Consider the following 19,472-nt stretch of genomic DNA (forward strand, 5'->3'; position numbering starts at 1 on the left):
TTAAAGAATGGTGTTCAAGGGTAAGCTGAACACATGGGCACTGTCGACTCGCATCAAGAAGCACCTGTGTGATGTTGCGTTTTCTCTCCAAAGGCGTGCATGGGGTCAGGTTAATTGCTGGTTCTAAATTGGCTGTAGGTGTGACCGTGAGCTTGAAGGGTTGTCATCCTCTGCGCGCTAGCCCAGCGACAGACTGACAACCTTTCCACGGTGGACCCTGTGACAGCTGGGGTAGGCCTCGGCTCCCCCGTGACCCTGAATTGGATAAGATTGATTTATAGTAAGCTGACGCACGCTGATCGCTTTTGTTAGATGTGAAAAAACAAAAGCCAGTTCATTCAGTTATTCTTTTATATAAATGCCAGTTCTTTGGTGAACCTCCTGACACACTATGAACATCGGAAAGTAAGTGTACCAATTTCTTTGACTGATGATTCAGAGCTACACTTCATCTTTATTTCACTGCTATTTTCGTTAGCGGGCCACAGATCTAAAATGCATGAAATGTCAAGAGCAGTTTGATGAATTCGTTTAGCTCCCCTCCGGTGAGAGAAAATCCCTCCGCTGGAAGTACAGTTACTGTTAGGAAAGGCATCAGAAAGCTGTAATTCTGGCATACCCACTCCAGTGGATTAAATGCAGTGTAATGTATAATGTCTAAGTTTACGTGAATACTTTTGCTGTGATGATCACAACAGCAGCGAGTTACTGTTCAAAGTAAAAAGGACCACAAAGACAAACTTGTCTCAAACTTTTTCTCAAAAAATTTAATTGCAGAATTATTTACACTGAGTGAACTAAGCAATGATCAACGAGTCAAATAGGCAAAATCTCCCAACAGCTCTGAAAGAATGGAGGAAAATGCATATGGTATAATAATAATACAAAATAAATTAACGATAAGGTAACTTGCACTGAAAGAACGCGCCTTGAGAGATGCACGTGTGGCAGACTTAAATAAATACATAACAAATGTACATCAGTGTGACAGTGTCATAATTCTTAAAAACAAGAATAAATAAGCCTACATTCAAAATCAGTTGTTTTTTTTTGCATGCCATCATATCAGCTTAGAAAGGAACCATAACAAAGTGAGAATAACAGCAAAACATGAGCAAGTGCAGAAAATAGTTGTTTCAATGAAGCATATATTTTATATTTATATATCTATATATATATTTCTTTACAAATAATGAATATTTGGCATTATATTCATCCTTCCTATAGATATGATATACAAGAGATGAAAATAGTTTTAGCTAAACAACTACCTTTTTTCATTTTGTCTAGTAATTATAGAGTTGTTTCACATTCCAACTTCTAGGAAGTGTTGTATCAGTGTGTTTCTTTCCATGGCACGATTACCAAAAAGTCCCCTTGAAATAGTTCACGTCATGGGTTCTAGAGTTTAAAGCGCATAGACAGTCGTACCAGAAGTGAGGCCACAGAATGTGTAGATACAAGCTCAAACCGCATGTTTGGAGATGGGTCGGCGACGGCAGTCATGGTTTGATTACGTAAAACTAATGTGCAGTAAGAACTTTACAGTTTGCTGGATAAGTCAAAGACATTGCACTTGCAGTTGGCCGCTGCCCTCCTGGCACTGAATACAGCATTGTTGAAATTTTGTACGCTCGGGGTTCACACGAGGTTTCAGCGGGCCACCTAAAGGAAAGCGCTGCAACTGCATCCTCAAAAGAAGACTCCCTTGGCGCTCACAGTATCGGATTCATGCTGCGCGTCATCCAGAAGGATTCAGCGCAGAATAAGCGCTACAGTCGGCTTCGAGGGAATACAAGATCGCTCTGTGAAAAAGAGTTCATGTGAGAATGCGTTTACACCTCAAAAGAAACGGTGTCATCGATGGAAAACGATTTTCACTGGGAGACAAAACCCAGCCGTCAGAGCAGCGAGGTTTGTCTGTGGGGGGATGAGGGAGGGATGATTTCTGCACAGTTCTTATCTCTAAATGCATCTGTAAATTTACTCACACTCGTCTCCTTATTGCCCTTTTCCATCTCCCCTGGTTCCTTCAAGGTCCGACTAGAAAAAAAGGCCTCCTGGCAAATTATGCGATGCGTCTTAAAGGTGCAAATGAAATGCTTGAAACTGAATCAGGTGGCGGTTATACTACGTTTTTCACGGCCCTGCTCGAGATACGTAAGGGAGAAACTCCTCAGTCGTTTCAGCCTCAGCCCAGCAGAAACATGTAGTGCTGATGCTTAAGTTCTACAGTGCAGGCCACAATTCAGCAATACATTTATCAACACAAGCTTTGAAGGGCCTTAGAGGCAGTTTGCTTGATCTCACCAAGGACCCAAAATCTTACATAAGCTGCTTTGCTTAGTCAAAGAGAGGCTAAAAATGACCCGGCGCAGCAGCGAGCGATCCTCACATGAACAGCCTTCCAGCTACAGAACAGCACACAGCACCAGCAGTTTGGGCCTCAGCGCCGAGCTCTCGTCTCCTCTAAGCCAGCATATGTCAACCCGAGTCTGTCTCTCTGCCGTCTGTCTGCCACTGTGGCAACAGCAGGGGAACGTCCCCGCTCTGCCAACTGCCTGGCATCGCACACCCAGACGCTTTCCAGATACCCACTGTCTCACTATTAAAGCTCCCTGCCTCTGCAATGAAAAACCCAACAGAATTCGAGCTCGCCGTGTTTTCTTGTTTCATTATTGAAACGCTGTCACTCCATCGCAGACTTTGGTTACCTGCTCATTCTGTAATGTGTTGTCTGAGGTTTGCTACAAGAAGTTTGGCAGATGAGGAATGTGTCATACATGGTAGCTTGAAAACAAGTGTGAATCCCACGTATGCTCGGAGTTTGTCTTCAAGGATGCGTATGGTTCAAAAAATACTGCGTTTACTCAAAAGTACAATTCGCAGGAGCAAAAAGTAAATCAAGGTATCTAAAATACAATTTATCAAACAGCTGATGGCACGGCGATGGCGTGTAGATCTGTGTGGGGGTGCGGCGGGCGATGGAGGTCAGGCCACAGCTGGGTAGTAATAGGAAAATGACGCGCAGACCTTAGATTGACTTAGAGTCAGCATTGTGCTACAAAAACAAGATCCACGCTCACACATCAGCAACAGACACACACACACACTATTCAAATCCAGGGACTTTGTTTTTTTTACTGCTATCATATGATTCATATCCCTGAACCCACCCATAATGAAGCCAGGCACTCGGGCACAATTAGTCATAAAAATAGATTTTTAAAGTGATGTACCGTTCAGTGGACAGCGCATTATTTCGACTTGATTATTTGTCTAGTACTGTACTGATTAAATAAAAAGCAGCACCATTTAGTGGGTTGATTATCCCAAAGGTTTTACTAATAGACTTCAGTCTTTAGGTCAATGATTTGACAGCGACATCAGCAACACAGTGGAGCGAACGTCGAAATCACCGGCACCAAAGTTTCATAATTAAGCAGCAGAATTTTAGCGTTTTGCTCAGAATGAATTTATGAGGAACACAATCACGGACCAGGATTGGATCAAACCAGCTATTCCTTCACTGATTACAATAGTTTTACTGGTGTGTATTGCGCCCGTACAGATTGACAGCAAACTATTTTGAGTCGTGGACCCCTGGAGGTCCCCGAACCACACTTTGAAAACCCCAGACCTCTGTAACAGTTGCATATATAGATGTAGGTGATCTTTAGCTTTTGTTTGTGTGGAATTTAGGATTGTGCAAATCTCCATTCACTACTTAAAATTGGCATCGGTGTGCACAGCCCGTTCTTTCTGTTCAGCAGGGCTCTTGCAGAGTTTTAGCTATTTGAGACTTGCTGCTTGCATCCCTCTGGAAAAGCCTTTGCCCCAATTTCATTTCATTATTCCCCATCTTTTCCTAAAGGGTGTCAGCCACAGGGAGACTTCAAACTACACTGAACTTTTCAAGAAATGGGAAAAATTACAAAGTACTTCATAGATTAAAGAAGCGCGTATGCAGATATTTTGTTTATGTTTTGACATTTTTCTCTCCATCACTCCTCATTAACTGTGGCTGAGGGTGCAACTTGAAAGGGCCTGACAGAAGCATGGTGGATGAAAAGACGGCCGTGCGGCGTAGAGTGTGTGCGCGATCAAAATGACTGCATGTGTGCAACAAATCCAGAGGAGTCAAGAGCAAAAGAAAGGGCGGAAAACAGTGGAGACGCAGTGGGGAAACACGATGAATATTCATCCCACTCACAATTCAAAAATACAACAGTACTATTGTGAACTGGGGTATGTACATTTCCCTTGGAAATACAGAGAACTGTAATAAGTGCATAAGTGCATTTGTCTACACATTTCAATCTAAGGAGTTACAGACACTTTCATACTGGTTTCTACTGCATTGACATGATGAACGTGTTGGCACAAGACTTGCATGTTTTCAGCTTCAAGTAAATGTCGATATCTGAAAGTTGGCAACGTGAGATATATAGGAAAGATGTTTGAAATGTGCGCGTTGATGAGCTGATGTCATTCTTCCACCAATCCAGGACATGAAGAATGTTTGACTACAACCAGATTGGGTAGAAAGCTGCATTTTTCAACACTGACCAGTCCAGAGCTTATTTAGGGCTGCCTGAATAACCTTGGATGTGTAACCAGTGCCACATGCACACAGTTGAGGTATTTCAAGCATTGGCACTTTGCAAAGACTTGAACTTACAACAATTTAGTGATACTTAGCTTCTTATTCCCCAAAAGAAAAGAAATCATAAGGTAATTTTCAAATGATCAAAAAGTATCGAAGGGCTACTAACTTTAACCGTTTTTGAACAACTTGAAATAAATAAATCTCTCATTTACTCTTTTAGCTCAAAGGCCTGGTTGCTGGTAGGTTCTCAAAGCTGCACTTTTTAAATGGCACTTTGCAAATGCTGAAAAACTACAGATGTATCCATCCAGGACACTGGATGAGAGAGCTTGTAGGTCGGGTGTCATGAGAGTGAGCTAAGGAGAAACCCAAGCGACTCATGTCAGACATACATTTCTGCTAACACTCGCTCTGGATGCAGGAGTATAGCCTTGGCGCATCCTACAGTCCGCTGGGGTTTTGGCGATGGGCACTGAGGATGGCTATCAGATCAGACGACAGATGGATAAAGGAAGAGTAGAGAGATTAGCAGTCTAGAAAAAGGCTAGTTTTAAAGTTTTGTTTGAAATAGGGAGACACGTTAGCCCCTGACCCAACCCTCTCAAAGTCTAGTCTGAGCCTCTGGAATATAGATCTCGATGCTGTCCGCTCGCTCCGAGGCTGAGTTTTGCCGGAAAGAGGCCGCCCGCTTGGCTGCCATGAGCCGTCGGCGGGCTTCCTGCCGGTGCCGATCTGGGAGGTCCAGGGATTTCTCCCTCGTCATTGCACTCTTCTGTCGAATTGTCTTCTTTGGTACGGGAGCTGGTGCCTTTAGAAAGAAGAGAGAAAGATTAAAATGCAATTTTGCGATTTATTAGAAAATCCTTTTTGCTTGCTCCACATTTTTTTAAGAATCAGTCTGCAAGCAGTGAGTCCTCACCTTCTTCTCTGGGCTATCTACAGGCCTCCAGTTGTTGTTCTTGATCTGCTGCAGCTGGTCAAATTTTATGGTGACGTCATCGATGGAGAGCTGCAGCAGGTCCCAGAACCCAGCCAGGTCCTGAGAGGTGGGTCGCGGCATGGCACTGGGGTCCTACGCAGCACGGGCACAAGAGGAAAGATCAAATACTCTTAAGAGTGTTCAAATGGTGAGGTAGATACTATAATGTAACACCGCACATGTGGGCCACCCTGCTTACTGCACTTCAGCTCCAGTCCACTAGATGTCCTCGTCATATTCAAAACTAGTGATTGAAACGAGGGGCAACAGCTTGTGTTGGAGAGCGGTCCCGTCATTCGTTCATGAATGGGGCCTGAAATACTAAGCCGACTTTGTCGGTGCAGACCTATTCATCACTTGATATCTGAAATGAAAGGAACATCCGACTGAAAGGTGCCTCATTGTCTCAGTAACTGCTGCAGGTTAATGAGTCATGGGTTTGAGTTTACCGTGTGCTGGTCCCTCTTTCTTTCATTAAATTAGCTTCTTCCTTCTTCCAAGCTGAATATTCTTGCGAAGGCTTTTCATGATAAGGAAGCACAACCTGCGTACGCCTGAACAGAATTTCTGAGCTGATTTTATGTGTTGATCGCCGCCAACGAGGACCCGGGTACACAGGTTTGTGCTCTAGGACAATAACGTCTAAAAAACATGATCATGAGAGGCTCTTAAACTGATGCAGGGAGAAAAAAGATTGATGGTCTTGAGGTAAATGTGTGCATATTATTAACCTTTGTTCATTACAAATTCTAATTTAATTGCAAATTTCTTTATTCCCAAATCCAACGCAGAAATGCGATTAGAAACAGGCTCTCTTAGGAGGCTTTGTTTGATTTCAGGGCTTGATGGTGTGGAGCACAACACTGTCACAGCTCAGGCTGCAGCACACCCTGCACTGTATTCAGGATTTTGTTTTTATTCATATATTTCCATCCATGTTTTACTTTATAACTTCAACTATTTCAGCTCCATGGTTTCATAAACTTTGCACCGACCAAACATCTGTGCTGTGACTCGACAACCAGAGATGGTCAAGCTCTAAAACATTATGACATTTGAAGCGTGCAGCAGAGTAGATGTAGTTTTTTATATGATGGGGGCTTGTTATTTAAGTTTTGAAGTTCCCAACTCATTTGGTTTCTTGTGCATTAAGTAATCAGATAATTATTTTTAGCCAAACAAACAGCAAGGAGTCGCTAAAAGGATCTCAAAAATATCATCTTTGGCCCCAAGTGTAGAAATTCATTAACCAATTAAAATGTTATTTCTTCAGCTCTTTCCTAAAGTTGTATCTGTTGCAACATCACACACAGATATTAAACTTACAGTATTGCTAATCATACTTTGCTTACTGTGACTCCATAGGGGTTACATTCGGCTTTGATATTTGTACAGTATTATGAGATTAGCATAATTCTCCTTCATAAAGCAAGCCATTTGAAAAAAACAAAAACCCTAAGATTTCAAACATGAGTGTCCACCATGTGAGGAATGCCAGAAACAGAATTCACTCCTGTTATCTCTAATTACTGAGAGATGGACTCAGAACTCCATCAGCTTTATTCTGACCTCTGTGCCTGTGATGTTCGCCAAACTCCAAAGTCTCAAGGCTTCAAATATTCAGAGCTGGCAGATTTGGAAGGAGTCGGTGAGTTTTAAGCTTCGGCTGTGCCTGTGTGTGCTTCAAATCCTGGAAATTCTCCCAGAGAAGCACTCTGTGCACACCGTTCGTTTTAATTCAGGCTTCCTAAATGTTGATTGAGACGTTAAAGAAAAGCAGGCTCCTAAAACAAGATGAGACATCCTTTTAAGTTTCTCATTTGTGGACATTTCACAAACCAAGGCGGTGTATGAAATATTGTTTCATATGGATTTATGGCATGGTCAAGGTTGCTGGTTTGTTGAGTAAACATTCATAACACCGTCTCCTTCAGGAGGAAATAGTACCTGGCCTCTACCTACCTACCTACCTACCTACCTACCTACCTACCTACCTACCTACCTACCTACCTACCTATCTAACTGTATGCCAGGTGTGAGGGAGACATCAACTCACAGAAGGTAAGACAGTTGCAGAGAAGCCAGCTGAATAGTAGGAATAAGATACAAACCATCAATGCATATGCCCTACCGGTCATCAGATAAACAGCTGGAATAATAAGATGCCCACAAGAGGAGGAGATGTCACAAATGTCAAGACATGAAACCCCTCATTCAGCATGGAGGTTTTCACCCAAAGTCCAACATCCAGACACTCCATGAGCTACAGAAAGTGGGAGGGCATGGATCACTGAGTGTCAGAGCCACAATACAGTATGAAACTTGGAGCACTCACAAGGGCTGCTCCATGAGAGCCTCAGGCAGCTAAAGACAGACGGTGATGCGGAACAGGAGGTGGAAGTGTATTGGATGACCAAGCCCCTGCATGGGATATATCTGCACCATCTACCTACATCTGTACCATCGACAGACAGGGGAAGCGGCTGACTAAAGAAATCCTACCAGTGGCTAGAAAAGGCCAGCTCAAAGGACAGCACAGAGGCTTGGATCACGTCAGCAAAGGAACGGGCCCCGAGATCCAGAACCATGGAGGCAGGAGCTACCACAGCCAATAGGACGCAAGTTACAGACTGTGCAAAGGTTCCCTGGAGACGATCCAGGACATAGCAGGATGCAAGCCATACACTTAGAGGCAAAACCAGTGGCTGTGATAGTGCTGAGGAACATCTGTGCCACACGCACTGCTGGTGTCTCAGATCCATTTCAATAGGAGCCTGGTTCTACCATTACTTCCTCTGTTCCAGGATAAAGCTGCATCACACACACACACACGCATGTATTGTTTTATTTCAGAATGCTCAGGTCACATATAAATGCGCCAAATAGCTATTGATTCTCAATGTTGCACTTTTCCACAATCAATGACATTTTCAGGCAGTTGGATTCAGTTTGTTAGCACCAGCTAAAGTATTAAACGTGTATTGAAGGTTGAAGAACAAAGTGTGGAACTGTTTCTAATGACAAAAGTTCATTCTACAGCACGATCAATATTTTGAGTCTAACACCTTTGTGCCAGATGTAGCTGTGTCATTCTAATTTCTCTCTCTCTTACCTTCAAGCACAGATGTGGTAGGCTGGATCACATGCAGTGTGGATGGTCATGTTATTTGTGTGCTGCAGTTAATGTCACCTACATGTGAGTTATGATGTAAACAGCAGTTTTATTTGTTCTTTACCTACAGACTTTAATAAAATCACGTCTTACCAGGTTTTGCTGACACAGCCAGTAGAATTGCTGGAATTTCTGAGACATGAGCAGCTGAGCACTTCCCACTGCACTTCGGATTTTCCCTAGAACTGAATGACACGCAGCATATCAAACAGAGCACATGCAAACTGTTAATTCTGCTCAAAGGATCAGAGATTCACTCACTCTCCTCTGACAGGTCATTCTCTTCAGCTTCTGCCTCCATCTCCTTACACCAGCCCTCCATCCTCTTTGTTTCATTGTGGAGCAACTGCATGAACCAGCTCCCGTCCCTCCGCAGGGAAGGGGACGCCCTCCCCGACTCGCCCGGCGAAGCCGCGTTCTCCCGCGGGGAGGGGGGTTCTAGCTGCCAGGTTGTTTCGCTGGTGGTCTCCCGGGGACTGGGGGGTTCAGCAGGGGTACGATAATCCTCCCGGTAGCTGAAGAGCCCCTGGGTGCGCACGGTCCGCACTGCCCCGTACTGGGTAGGTGTGCTGGGCTCTGAGTGACGCTGGAATCCCCCACCAAATTGCAGGCCTTTGTCCTCCATGGTGGGAAAGCCCTCCAACTCCAGGTCGGCCTGCACAGCTGCAGTCACGCTGTTGGAGCGTTTGAACCTTCCCTGTCTGACGGGCGAAGAGATTAAAGGCACGGGTGAATGTACACATGCCAAAATGACGAATAATGGCACTGACAGTGGGGCTATTTTCTGCGATACCGAGATCAAACATCAAACCCTGATGTTTTGTAATGATGTGAAAATCCCAAAGCCATTATCTTACCCTTTCTTTTCATCCTCTACCTGGATCCCAACAGAATGGTACTCCCGTGAGCCTTTGCTTTCAGATTCAGAGTCCGTGGCTGCTTCCACCTAATGTGAAGAAAAGATACAAACAGTGCTTCTCATTATGTGAGCTGCAATTCCCCAGTGTTTCTGTGTTTATTGGGTTGGGACTGGACAGAGCAACTTAACGGTGCACAGCGTGTCAGAAAGTAAACATTGTATGATTTATGGAGGCTGCGAACGGAAAAAGACTGAGGTGGTTTTTAGGTTTGAGCAGAAATTAGGCTAAAGAATGAAGCACAGTGTGCTATAGGGTACATTCTACAACGTAAAATGTCCAATAAAACATTTGTAGTTGCCCAAAAGGAAGCATTAGATTTAATAATGGCACCACACAGCGCCAGCTAAATGTTTGAGAACAACTCGTTCGATGCTTTGCTGTGCAGCTATGCAATAAGCATAGCAGCTTCAAATTAGCCACCTTTGCACTCACGCTGCAAGAGCTCAACACAAACACCTCTGAGTTTAGGTCGGGTCAACGTGAAGGCGCTCCATTAGCATGTTTGCCGGACACCCTTACAGAATGTGGACGTGTGCTTCGGGTCATCTTCCTGTTGGAAAACAAATGATGGTCCCACCAACTGGAACCAGATGGGAAGCTGAGCCGCTGTGAATGTTGTGGCTGTTCTACATAAATGGCCAACAGTGTCACCAGCAACATTATCACACCTCCTCTGCCATGCTTCTCAGTGGGAAACACACTTCTCTCACCATCCGTTCATTCTCTCTGCATATCACAAAGATGTGGAACCAGAAATCTCAAATCTGGACTCGTGGGAGCAAAGCCCAGATTTCTGCTGGTCTGCTTCCTTGCCTTTCATGACCCGAGCAGTCTGCTTTGTGTTTGTGTTCCTCTGTGGGCTCAAATTGTGGTCATAAATATTTTGTACTTGTAAATAAGGATTTGTATGTGTAAAAAGAATTTGTGTGTGTAAAAGAGATTTGTGTGTGGACTTAGCCAAAAAATACGTGTGAAACTCTGGACTCAAGTTTCAAGTACGAATTTTGACCCTGTTTTTCTTCCTTTCATCTGATTGGCCAATGTCACGTGAATCACAAATGTAACTATCCAATCAGAGAACAGATGGGTTTGGCTGTTGGAGGGGTGCTTTTTTGAACTGCAGGTCCTTGAAGGGTAATACAGTTTGAAACTGGAGGATCTCTATGTAAATATCCGATAGCAGCTAGGTCCCCTAACTTTCAGTAGCTGTTGAAAGGATAAAGTTGTGCTATATCAGTGGTTAGAAATACCATTATTACTTTAGGATTAGTTTAACACAAAGTCAGGCCTGACCCGGGACCATGGCTGTGAGTCACAGGCATGAAGGTCCTTTCACATCAGACGCAGCATGTGATGCTAATGCTAACTGCTAACTAAAAGCCAAGGATCCAGAATTTGTTGCGCTGGCTGCTGAGCTCTGTGGGTTTTTGCAGCAGCTCTACCTGTACTAGATGCTAGTCCCTGTATTAAGCAGGTAAACCTGTGACACAAAAATCACCAAACTCGGACGACCACAGACTGTTTTTCTTCGTGGTGATGAAGGAAAACGCTGGGCTGGCATGTAAAAGGGCATTTATTCCCTTCAAGAACCTGAAGCCCCATAAAGCACCCCTCCAATAGCCAAACCCATCTGTTCTCTGATTGGATAGTTAAATTTGAGATTGACATGACATTGGCCAATCATATGAAAGGAAGAAAAACAGGGTCAAAATTCATACTTGTCACTTGAAACCTGAGTCCAGAGTCTCACAAATCTCTTGACAATGACAATAAATACTAAATACTAAATACTAAATACTAAATACTAAATACACACACAAATTCTTTTTACACATACAAATCCTTATTTACAAGTACAAAATATTTATGACCACAATTTGAGCCCATACTCCTCTGTGCTTTCTTTCTCACATTTCAGTCATAAAAGCTTGAGTCATGCAGGCTCCTCCAAACAGTTTATGTGGAGGTGTGTTTGCTACTTGAACTCTGAGAGGCAATAATTTGGGCTCTACGTTGAGTGCCACTGACTGCAGAGTGCAGAGCTACTGCGACTCTAGGACTTCCAGCATGTATGCCAGGTGAGGCTGTTTCACAGCGCCTGGTGTTTTTTGGGTTTTTCTGCACTGCAGGAAACAGTAAAATGTTCAGGTTAATGGACTCTAATTTCTGAACTTACTGATGCAATGTCATTTCTCTGTTCTTGGCCTGTGTTTTCTGTAGAGTGGCCATTGTGCCTCAGGATAAAGGGATGACTGCAGATAGCAGGAAATACATTCGAGGCACAACCGTTAGCTGTAGGTGATGACCTCATGAAGGTCATGAAGATAATTTAAATAGTGTGAAAAGCCATCATATATGTGTATAAAGATAAGGTTTCTTTTGAAGCATTTTTAGTCAGTTATGGTAGACTGGATGCTGTGGAACCATCCACAGTGATAGAAATGAGGACATTAGTTTTTACTATGGAGGAGGAGGACAGAGCGGCGGATGATAATGGCTCCTGCGTGGCTACAGTCGGTGGAGCCACATTTAATGACACCTCTTCAGTGTTGACCATTTTGCTCTGCTGTTCTTCCTCCATCCGTTCTTCTTTTTCTCTTCTAATTTCTTTCTCTCACTTGTCTCTCTTTGTCTAGTTTCCACAATGTCTGCTTTGAGTGATCCAAACACAAGCTGACAGCTCTAAGTATACCAGTTCACAGCTGGCAATAAAATGCATCTTGAGTGACCACTTATGATTGGATACGACTTCCCCCGCTCCTCATGCAAATAAAAAAATAGATCGTTTTCTGTTTGCAAAAAGCAGATTACAGCACTCACATCTGCCCTGCATACACATACCTCAGTGCATGACCAGACGCAGCTGCTGTGGCTCCTACAGCGCCCGCTTCAGTCCCTCTCCATGCTTGTATGTTCATGTGAAGTGCGTTTGCTCAGACTTGGTCCCTGATTGATCACATCATCGAGTTATCTGTTCCAGCCTATCAAAACTGTAAACCCCAGTTTCTTGTTTACTGCTTTTCCTTTGTCTACCTGGGCTTTCTTAATAATAATAATGGATTGGATTTTATATAGCGCTTTTCAAGGCACCCAGAGCGCTTTACGATGCCACTATTCATTCACTCTCACATTCACACACTGGTGGAGGCAAGCTACGGTTGTAGCCACAGCTGCCCTGGGGTAGACTGACAAAAGCGAGGCTGCCATATTGCGCCATCGGCCCCTCTGGCCACACACCTTACATCACACCTTACATCACCCTCCTCCAATCAGATGCTTGTCTGCCTGCACGTCTCAGCCACTCCTTCACCCACAGCCCACTCAGCACAATCATACCATCTTCCATCTTCTCTCCAGCGGCGGTTATCTACCCCTGCCAGCCAACGCTTATCATCTTCTTCATTACCACTCATCTATCCCCCGTATAGGACTGTCTTCCTGACCTCATTTTTCCCAACACCGACCCTTACCTGAAGTCATCTCCTAGTGAAATATGGATCCACTGTGTCGACACATAAGCTACACAAACATCTGATCTATCCTTCTTTATTTTTATTTGTCCGGTAAAGACTACGGGAAATGAAAGCCCAATCACAGCTGTGATTACTGGAGAGCTGAGTAAGTGGTTCTTTAATGAGGCCCAGGGCACATGTTGACCATATTTTGGACCGGATGACTTTGGATGTGTTCTGAGCGATCAGCTCTCTATTCTGTCGGGTGTATTTATAACCTGAGCGGTGCAGCTTTGATAAGAGCTGAGCGGAGCCTTATGTTCCCTGAGAGAAAGAGAGAGTGCTGTTCGTCCTTTGGTCACCTGGGTTTCCTCGCAGGGTTGTTTAGAGTCAGCTAATCATGGGTTAAATATTTCAGGAACACATTTACAGCATGCATAGGTCAGAAAAATGACTCGTGGCTGTGCCCTGGTTTTTTTTAGCTGGTTCTACTTTGCATTTACCCACAAACTTCCCTCATCATTTACTGGGTGATTTTAAAATTAAAAAATGTTGATCCAGTCTTTGACAATATACCAAAATGTGTTTTTATACTGTGATTTTTTTAAAGGTTAGACAAGCAGGACTTAATGTGAGCATTGCGTCCTCCTCAGGATGAACTCTAACAACTCATGATCCTAGTATGTGAATTTGAAATACCTGCATAGTAAATAATGTTTGTCTGATATCAAAGCACTGTGCTATAGTGCACATAGCTGTAAAAAAACGAGTGCATTTCTCTGCCAATGATATCATTCCAGCCCTCAGGTGTTTCAAAGAGCGCCCAAAATGTCTATAAGAGGCCTTTTAAGCATCTGACATTCATAAATCTCCGACTCAGTGTAGTATTATGACTGTGAGAGTGAACCAAATGCATTGGTTGAGAATATCGTGCAGTTCTGTTGTTTGGAAATGTCAGCCCTACCTTTGTTGTGGAGTGGTCAGTATTAAAGCTCAGGAGTGACATTTTTGGTGAGCTATTTTGTATTCTGTCAGGCTGTTTGGAAGAAGCTATTAGCAGGGAGGAAATGTGCACGGAGCAGCCTGCTGAGGTGACCTCCATTACTCGCTTCGTGTTAGAGGCAGAGCCCAGTCCACCTCATGATAGAGTTTCATGTCTGTGATGGATGAGAGCTGAAAGAAGGCAAAACATCCAGGATGCCGTGCAGTTTGCGTCCAGCAGGCTCTTTAGGCTGGACATACTTTGGCACGTGCATGCAGAAATACAAGGGCGTGCATACATCATCACAGGCACAGAATCAGCACAGGTGTGGAAACTGAAAGCTGCACGGAGCGACTCAGCCTTTCATCCACAACACTCAAACACCACCTGGTGACTTCCTGGAGCCAATGAGTGTGTTTAAGGTTAAAAGCTTTGACTCCTTTTTTCATACGACCTCATTAAGGCTCCAATTAAAACTCTTGCTGTGAATAAATCAATCAGACTTTTGGAATGTAAGCATGTCTGAGTTCTAAAGTGGGAAAAGTGCAGCCCAGATGGCTCTAAAGTGGTCCCAATGGGAGGACCGGAGGAAGTCAAGTCAACACCGAGTCCACAAAGCCAATAATTAACATTTAAAAAATGTGCAGAAATGTTAAAAGTTGACCTCCTGTAGGAGAGGCAGGCTGAGAGGGTGAAATCAATGCAAAGGAAGGATAATCCAGGTTAATTACAGGACTGGGTGAAGCACGTGGATGACGAAGAGGTCAGCTGAATATAATAAATGAGTATTTGCATACTGTAGTTCAAAGACTTCTGGACTATGACACATTATCCAAAGTCATAATTAAAAATATGCTTTGGTGAACTGACACTAAGCTCAATTTCTTAAATTTGTACAACAGCAATTTTGCTTTTCGAATAAAAAATCCCTTAATTGTAAAATAACAGACTCCCTGGTATTACAGCTTAGTGTATTCAATAATATTTGAGTCTTTCCAGGAAAGGTTTCTGAGAACTTGTTAGAAATTATGGCTCTTATAAAATAAAGCTTTAATTCTCCAACATGAAGGTCCAAAGTGATGGGATGAAACCTTCTGCATCGCTGCTAGGGATACTTAAAGAAACCTGTCTGTCTCAGGCTATATACGGTATATTTCTCATGCTATGATTTACTCACCACAGAGGACCCATTCAAATTGTTCTCATGCAGTACAGTCAGAGTATAGGCAGGTAAATATAATGTTGTTAAAGATGAATGTGAGAATGAAGCATATAAGTCTTCTCAGACTGTAATGTTTTCAACCTAAACATTTATGATTAGATGAACGAGAAATTCTTCTTTCTGCTTATTTTATATTTGAGTCCAGAAGCTTAAATTACCTGCACTGGTAATTTAACTGGACTTTCCACACATCACTGGAGGCAATTTCAATGTCAGTATAATTCTCTGTCACACACACACACACACACACACACACACACACACACACACACACACACACACACACACACACACACACACACACACACACACTCCTGCATTTTCACCTTCACTTTCATCAAACACACAGCACTAACAGTGGACTCGTTCTCCCAGAGGGTTTGATCGCCACCTCACTGGTGATGGATGGGTCAGATCGCTCACGCACATGTGCTGAATGTGTTGCTTTGCATTTTTCTGAAGTGTTGCAATGAGATTTGGATGTTTCACTTCTGTTTTCTTTAAATGAGCAGTTGGGTGGCCTGTTCATCTTTAGATGGCAGGCTTTGACCCTGGCTAACAGGAAACAGAAAGTGCCAGTACTGCAAATGTGTTGGAGATGAGGAGAGTAAGAATGTGAACAAGGATATCTGAACTTTGCTTGAGTAATTGGGTAAATCATTTCTGGAGCAAAGAGTGAGTAAACCAAGATGTTTACATGAGTCAGGGAAATGTAGCCTGGTTACTGTGAGACCTTCATTAACACTGAGCTCATTTCTCCTCCTAAAGCAACCATTTTTAATGCAAGGCTGGCATTTTACACACAAGATGGGAGCAGCTGAAAGCTGCTTTTAGCAATGCACTAATAACTGCAGATGGCTCAGATGTATATATATAACTGACAGACCCTGGCGTTTTTGCTCTGTCTGCTGTTTATAGTCTCCTGACATTATCACTATGCTTTTATCATTGCATCTGAAAGAATATATATAGAATATGTTAAAGGCTAAGAACCAGTGCAGCCAATCAAAATCAACAGATAGATCAGAGTGGAATCGTGACTGGGTGGGAGGTCCGTTAAAGGATCACTGTGGGCTGAAGTGGAAGACCAGCACAGAGGCTGTGTACAGACAGGGGCTGAGCAGGCTCTACTCCCTAAGCAAGCTGAGATCCAGGAGATTTCCTGCCTCTCAGTTGTGGTGAGCACCGGGTACTTCACTGTGGTCTGCTGAGCATCAGAGCTGTGAATAAACTGATTAGGAAGGCTGACTTTATGACTGGAGAGGAGGTGGCTGAACAAACTGTTATCCTGACCATGCACCCTCTGGGCCGGTTACAGGACAGGCGGCAGAGCTCGTTCTCTCACAGATTCAGCTCGGCTACTACAACAGCTCTACAGTCACACACACATCTGTCTAACAGAGACTCGTCGGCTCTGCTACGTTTAACATTTTAACCCTGCACTCTTACAATACAAATGATATTTTTTACACACTGACACCACAAACAGGGTTGAGAGGTTGAGTTCAGTGACTTGATTTAGCCATTTAGCATGTGAGTCTGCGGGTTTTGACCCGTAGACCCAGATCAGTGCCGGCCTCCAGAAGCCGTTTGAGGAGCTCCAGCTTTTGTTGCTTCTGTCATGTGTTTTTGGGTTTGTTTGTTTTTACCAGTTTCAGTCTCTTATCATTAAAATCGCTAATTTTTGATGGCAGTAAGAAAACGTTGGAGGCAATTTAGACAGAACAGGGAAATTTGCCAAATGTTCTCCTGCAAATTCTCAAGTTTGGATGCGTGGAAGAATCTCCTGACTACCAAAGGATTACTGTTTGACTTCCCCGTAATAATATTTAACCCCAGCTCAAACCAGTTACCTCTTTTAATCTAATTTTGAAAGAAAACACTGCAGTTAGGATGCACTTAATTTCTTTATCAAAGAAAGATATTCAAACACAGGCAGAATGAAATCAAAAGGTTCAAATTTTATATATGAGCAGGTTTGAGTTTGCAAACAGTTTAGCAGGAACGACAGCCAGCAGAGTGGATATATGTACGTGCACATATTTGTGTGGAGGAAGAATAAACAGGAAAGATGCACTGATTAAGGTAGACAAGTACGTAATAATGAGATGAAAGCAGAAAACCAAAAACTCCCTACATACAAACTTTAAAACTTTAATAGAACTGATATTCTGCTTGAAATGGCTACGAAGGCGGAGTGAACTGACTCCTCAATCTTTTAAGAGCATCAAAGCAGACACCTGCAAAGGAAGATCAGCGACAGCAGAACCTCGGCTACAGTCGGAGCACGAGTGAGACAAATCCAAAGTAAAATGACTCTGAAGCGGGAGGTGGAGGGAGAAAAAAGGCACAAAGGAAGCGAGAGGGAGAACAATTAGAAAGGGGACCGAGAGAGTCAGTGGGGTTAGACAGAAAGAGAGGCAGGTACAGTAAGAAGAGGAGTGAATGAACCGTGGAGTGAACTACCATTCACTAAAACCTGCTCCAGCATGAGTTGAATCTTAATTAACGGATTGCAGTAAGATGACTCACTCCTGCTATTTTTAGCCCCTGAAATGAGAACGCTGTTTCTCGGCTGAATGTATGTGTGGGAAACTATTCTTTGATGTTATATAACCACACACAGGTTTGAGCAGTGCGAGTTTTAGGACCAGTGAAATGGCATTTTAACCATGCATGCTCATTTGAAGACTGACCTGTATCCCTATAGATGATCGAGGTGTTTTCAAGTACTCCTCAGCCTTTGACACGAGGACGGCCTTATCGCAGGTGAGCACTGAGCTGTGAGAGTCTGTGGACGGGTGTCTTTTTCCAGCCATGACTCTGGCCGCCTCCATCGCTATAGTAACAGCTTTGGTGCTATCCAGGCTGTCGTTGGAATTGTAGAGGCCTCTGCCCGGGGTCAACCCCAAGCTGATGCCGTCGGACGCCCACATCCCACCATGAGCGTCCTGGGTGGACTCGGTGCTACTCTGGGCCGTGATGGAGATGAGCGGTTTGGAGGTGGTGCGTGGCGGGACTGGAGGAGGGGTCTTCTTATAGCTAGGTGTGTAGGTGATGGCTAGAAAAGAGGCAAAAATGAACAAAGCCATTTTCAGAATATTAAGATTTTAAATTTACATTAAATTCCCACTGTTCATACTATATGTTTATAGTATAGCAAAGATTTTATGATGCAAGGCAATGATGTAAAAAGATTTGATTTTATTTTGGGAAAAATATGTCAAGGTAACTATAAACTACAATGCACATGTTCATAATAGTGAAATAGTGACGGATGATTTTATTTTATTTGTTTTAAATGTTATTCTAAGTTCAGTGTGGCCATAAGTCTGTTTTTAGTTTGGTCTGTTTTCTGTTCAGGTGTGTGTGTGCCTGTTTAGACATCATCGTGGGGACCAAAAATTGGAATGTTAGTATACTTGTAGGACTTGTGAGGACGCACACATGATTGGGATTTTGGTGTCAGGGTTAAGGTTAGGTTCAGGCTAAGGGTTAGGCATTCATTTATGATGGTTAGGGTAAGCATCTAGGGAAAGCATTATGTCAATTAGATGTCCTCACTAAGATAGCAAAACCAGAATTTGTGTGTGTGTGTGTGTGTGTTTGTAATTCATAGAAATGATCCGTAAATAAAAGTTAATCATACATAAAATCCAGAAATAGAAAAAGAAACAAACTTGGATGTAATAGAAGCAGAAGGCCAGCATGATATTGATAAACACATGCAGATGGTTTGTATCTCACAGATTACTAAATGTGATTAAAAAAAAGAAAAAAAAAAGTGCTTTTTTATACTACAGTGTATGCTTTTTCATACATAGTATACACAGTACCATAGGCAAAGTTGCCTCCATTTTTGTAATTTTTTTTAATCAATATTCAAGGACTCTATTTTTGGAGTGTATTTTACACATTAAAAGTGAACCTCTGTCCAAAAAATGCACTCAGTTTACTTCTCATTTACTGTGAGCATCATTTTCTCCCAGTAATTACGGTTAGGATATGTTTGTTTTTTTTATTCCAGTCCATTCTTCATTTGCAGCATTTAAATAACCTTTATCAGATTTGATGGTTTTGTTACATACTTTAAAAAAGTGTTTTGCTTTTCGTTTACAACTGTGGGGATTAAATTG

The 19,472-nt window shown here is 43.0% G+C and overlaps 1 protein-coding gene across 2 annotated transcripts in view; it reads right to left on the minus strand.

The window, feature by feature from the left end:
- Nucleotides 1-749: 749 nt before the first annotated feature.
- Nucleotides 750-19,472, minus strand: part of dlgap2a (discs, large (Drosophila) homolog-associated protein 2a) — a 209,580-nt gene continuing 190,857 nt past the window's right edge. For both annotated transcript variants that reach the window (XM_080294024.1, XM_080294023.1), the window contains 6 exons: nucleotides 18,033-18,397; nucleotides 9,618-9,706; nucleotides 9,022-9,461; nucleotides 8,854-8,945; nucleotides 5,529-5,681; nucleotides 750-5,417 (listed from right to left, as the gene is read on the minus strand). In XM_080294024.1, the coding sequence (XP_080150150.1) occupies nucleotides 5,211-5,417; nucleotides 5,529-5,681; nucleotides 8,854-8,945; nucleotides 9,022-9,461; nucleotides 9,618-9,706; nucleotides 18,033-18,397 (1,346 nt within the window). In that variant the 3' untranslated portion in view covers nucleotides 750-5,210. The remainder of the gene's footprint in view (nucleotides 5,418-5,528; nucleotides 5,682-8,853; nucleotides 8,946-9,021; nucleotides 9,462-9,617; nucleotides 9,707-18,032; nucleotides 18,398-19,472) is intronic.

Source organism: Astatotilapia calliptera, chromosome 19 (genome assembly GCF_964374335.1).
Source record: "Astatotilapia calliptera chromosome 19, fAstCal68.1, whole genome shotgun sequence".
Classification (NCBI taxonomy): Eukaryota; Metazoa; Chordata; class Actinopteri; order Cichliformes; family Cichlidae; genus Astatotilapia; species Astatotilapia calliptera.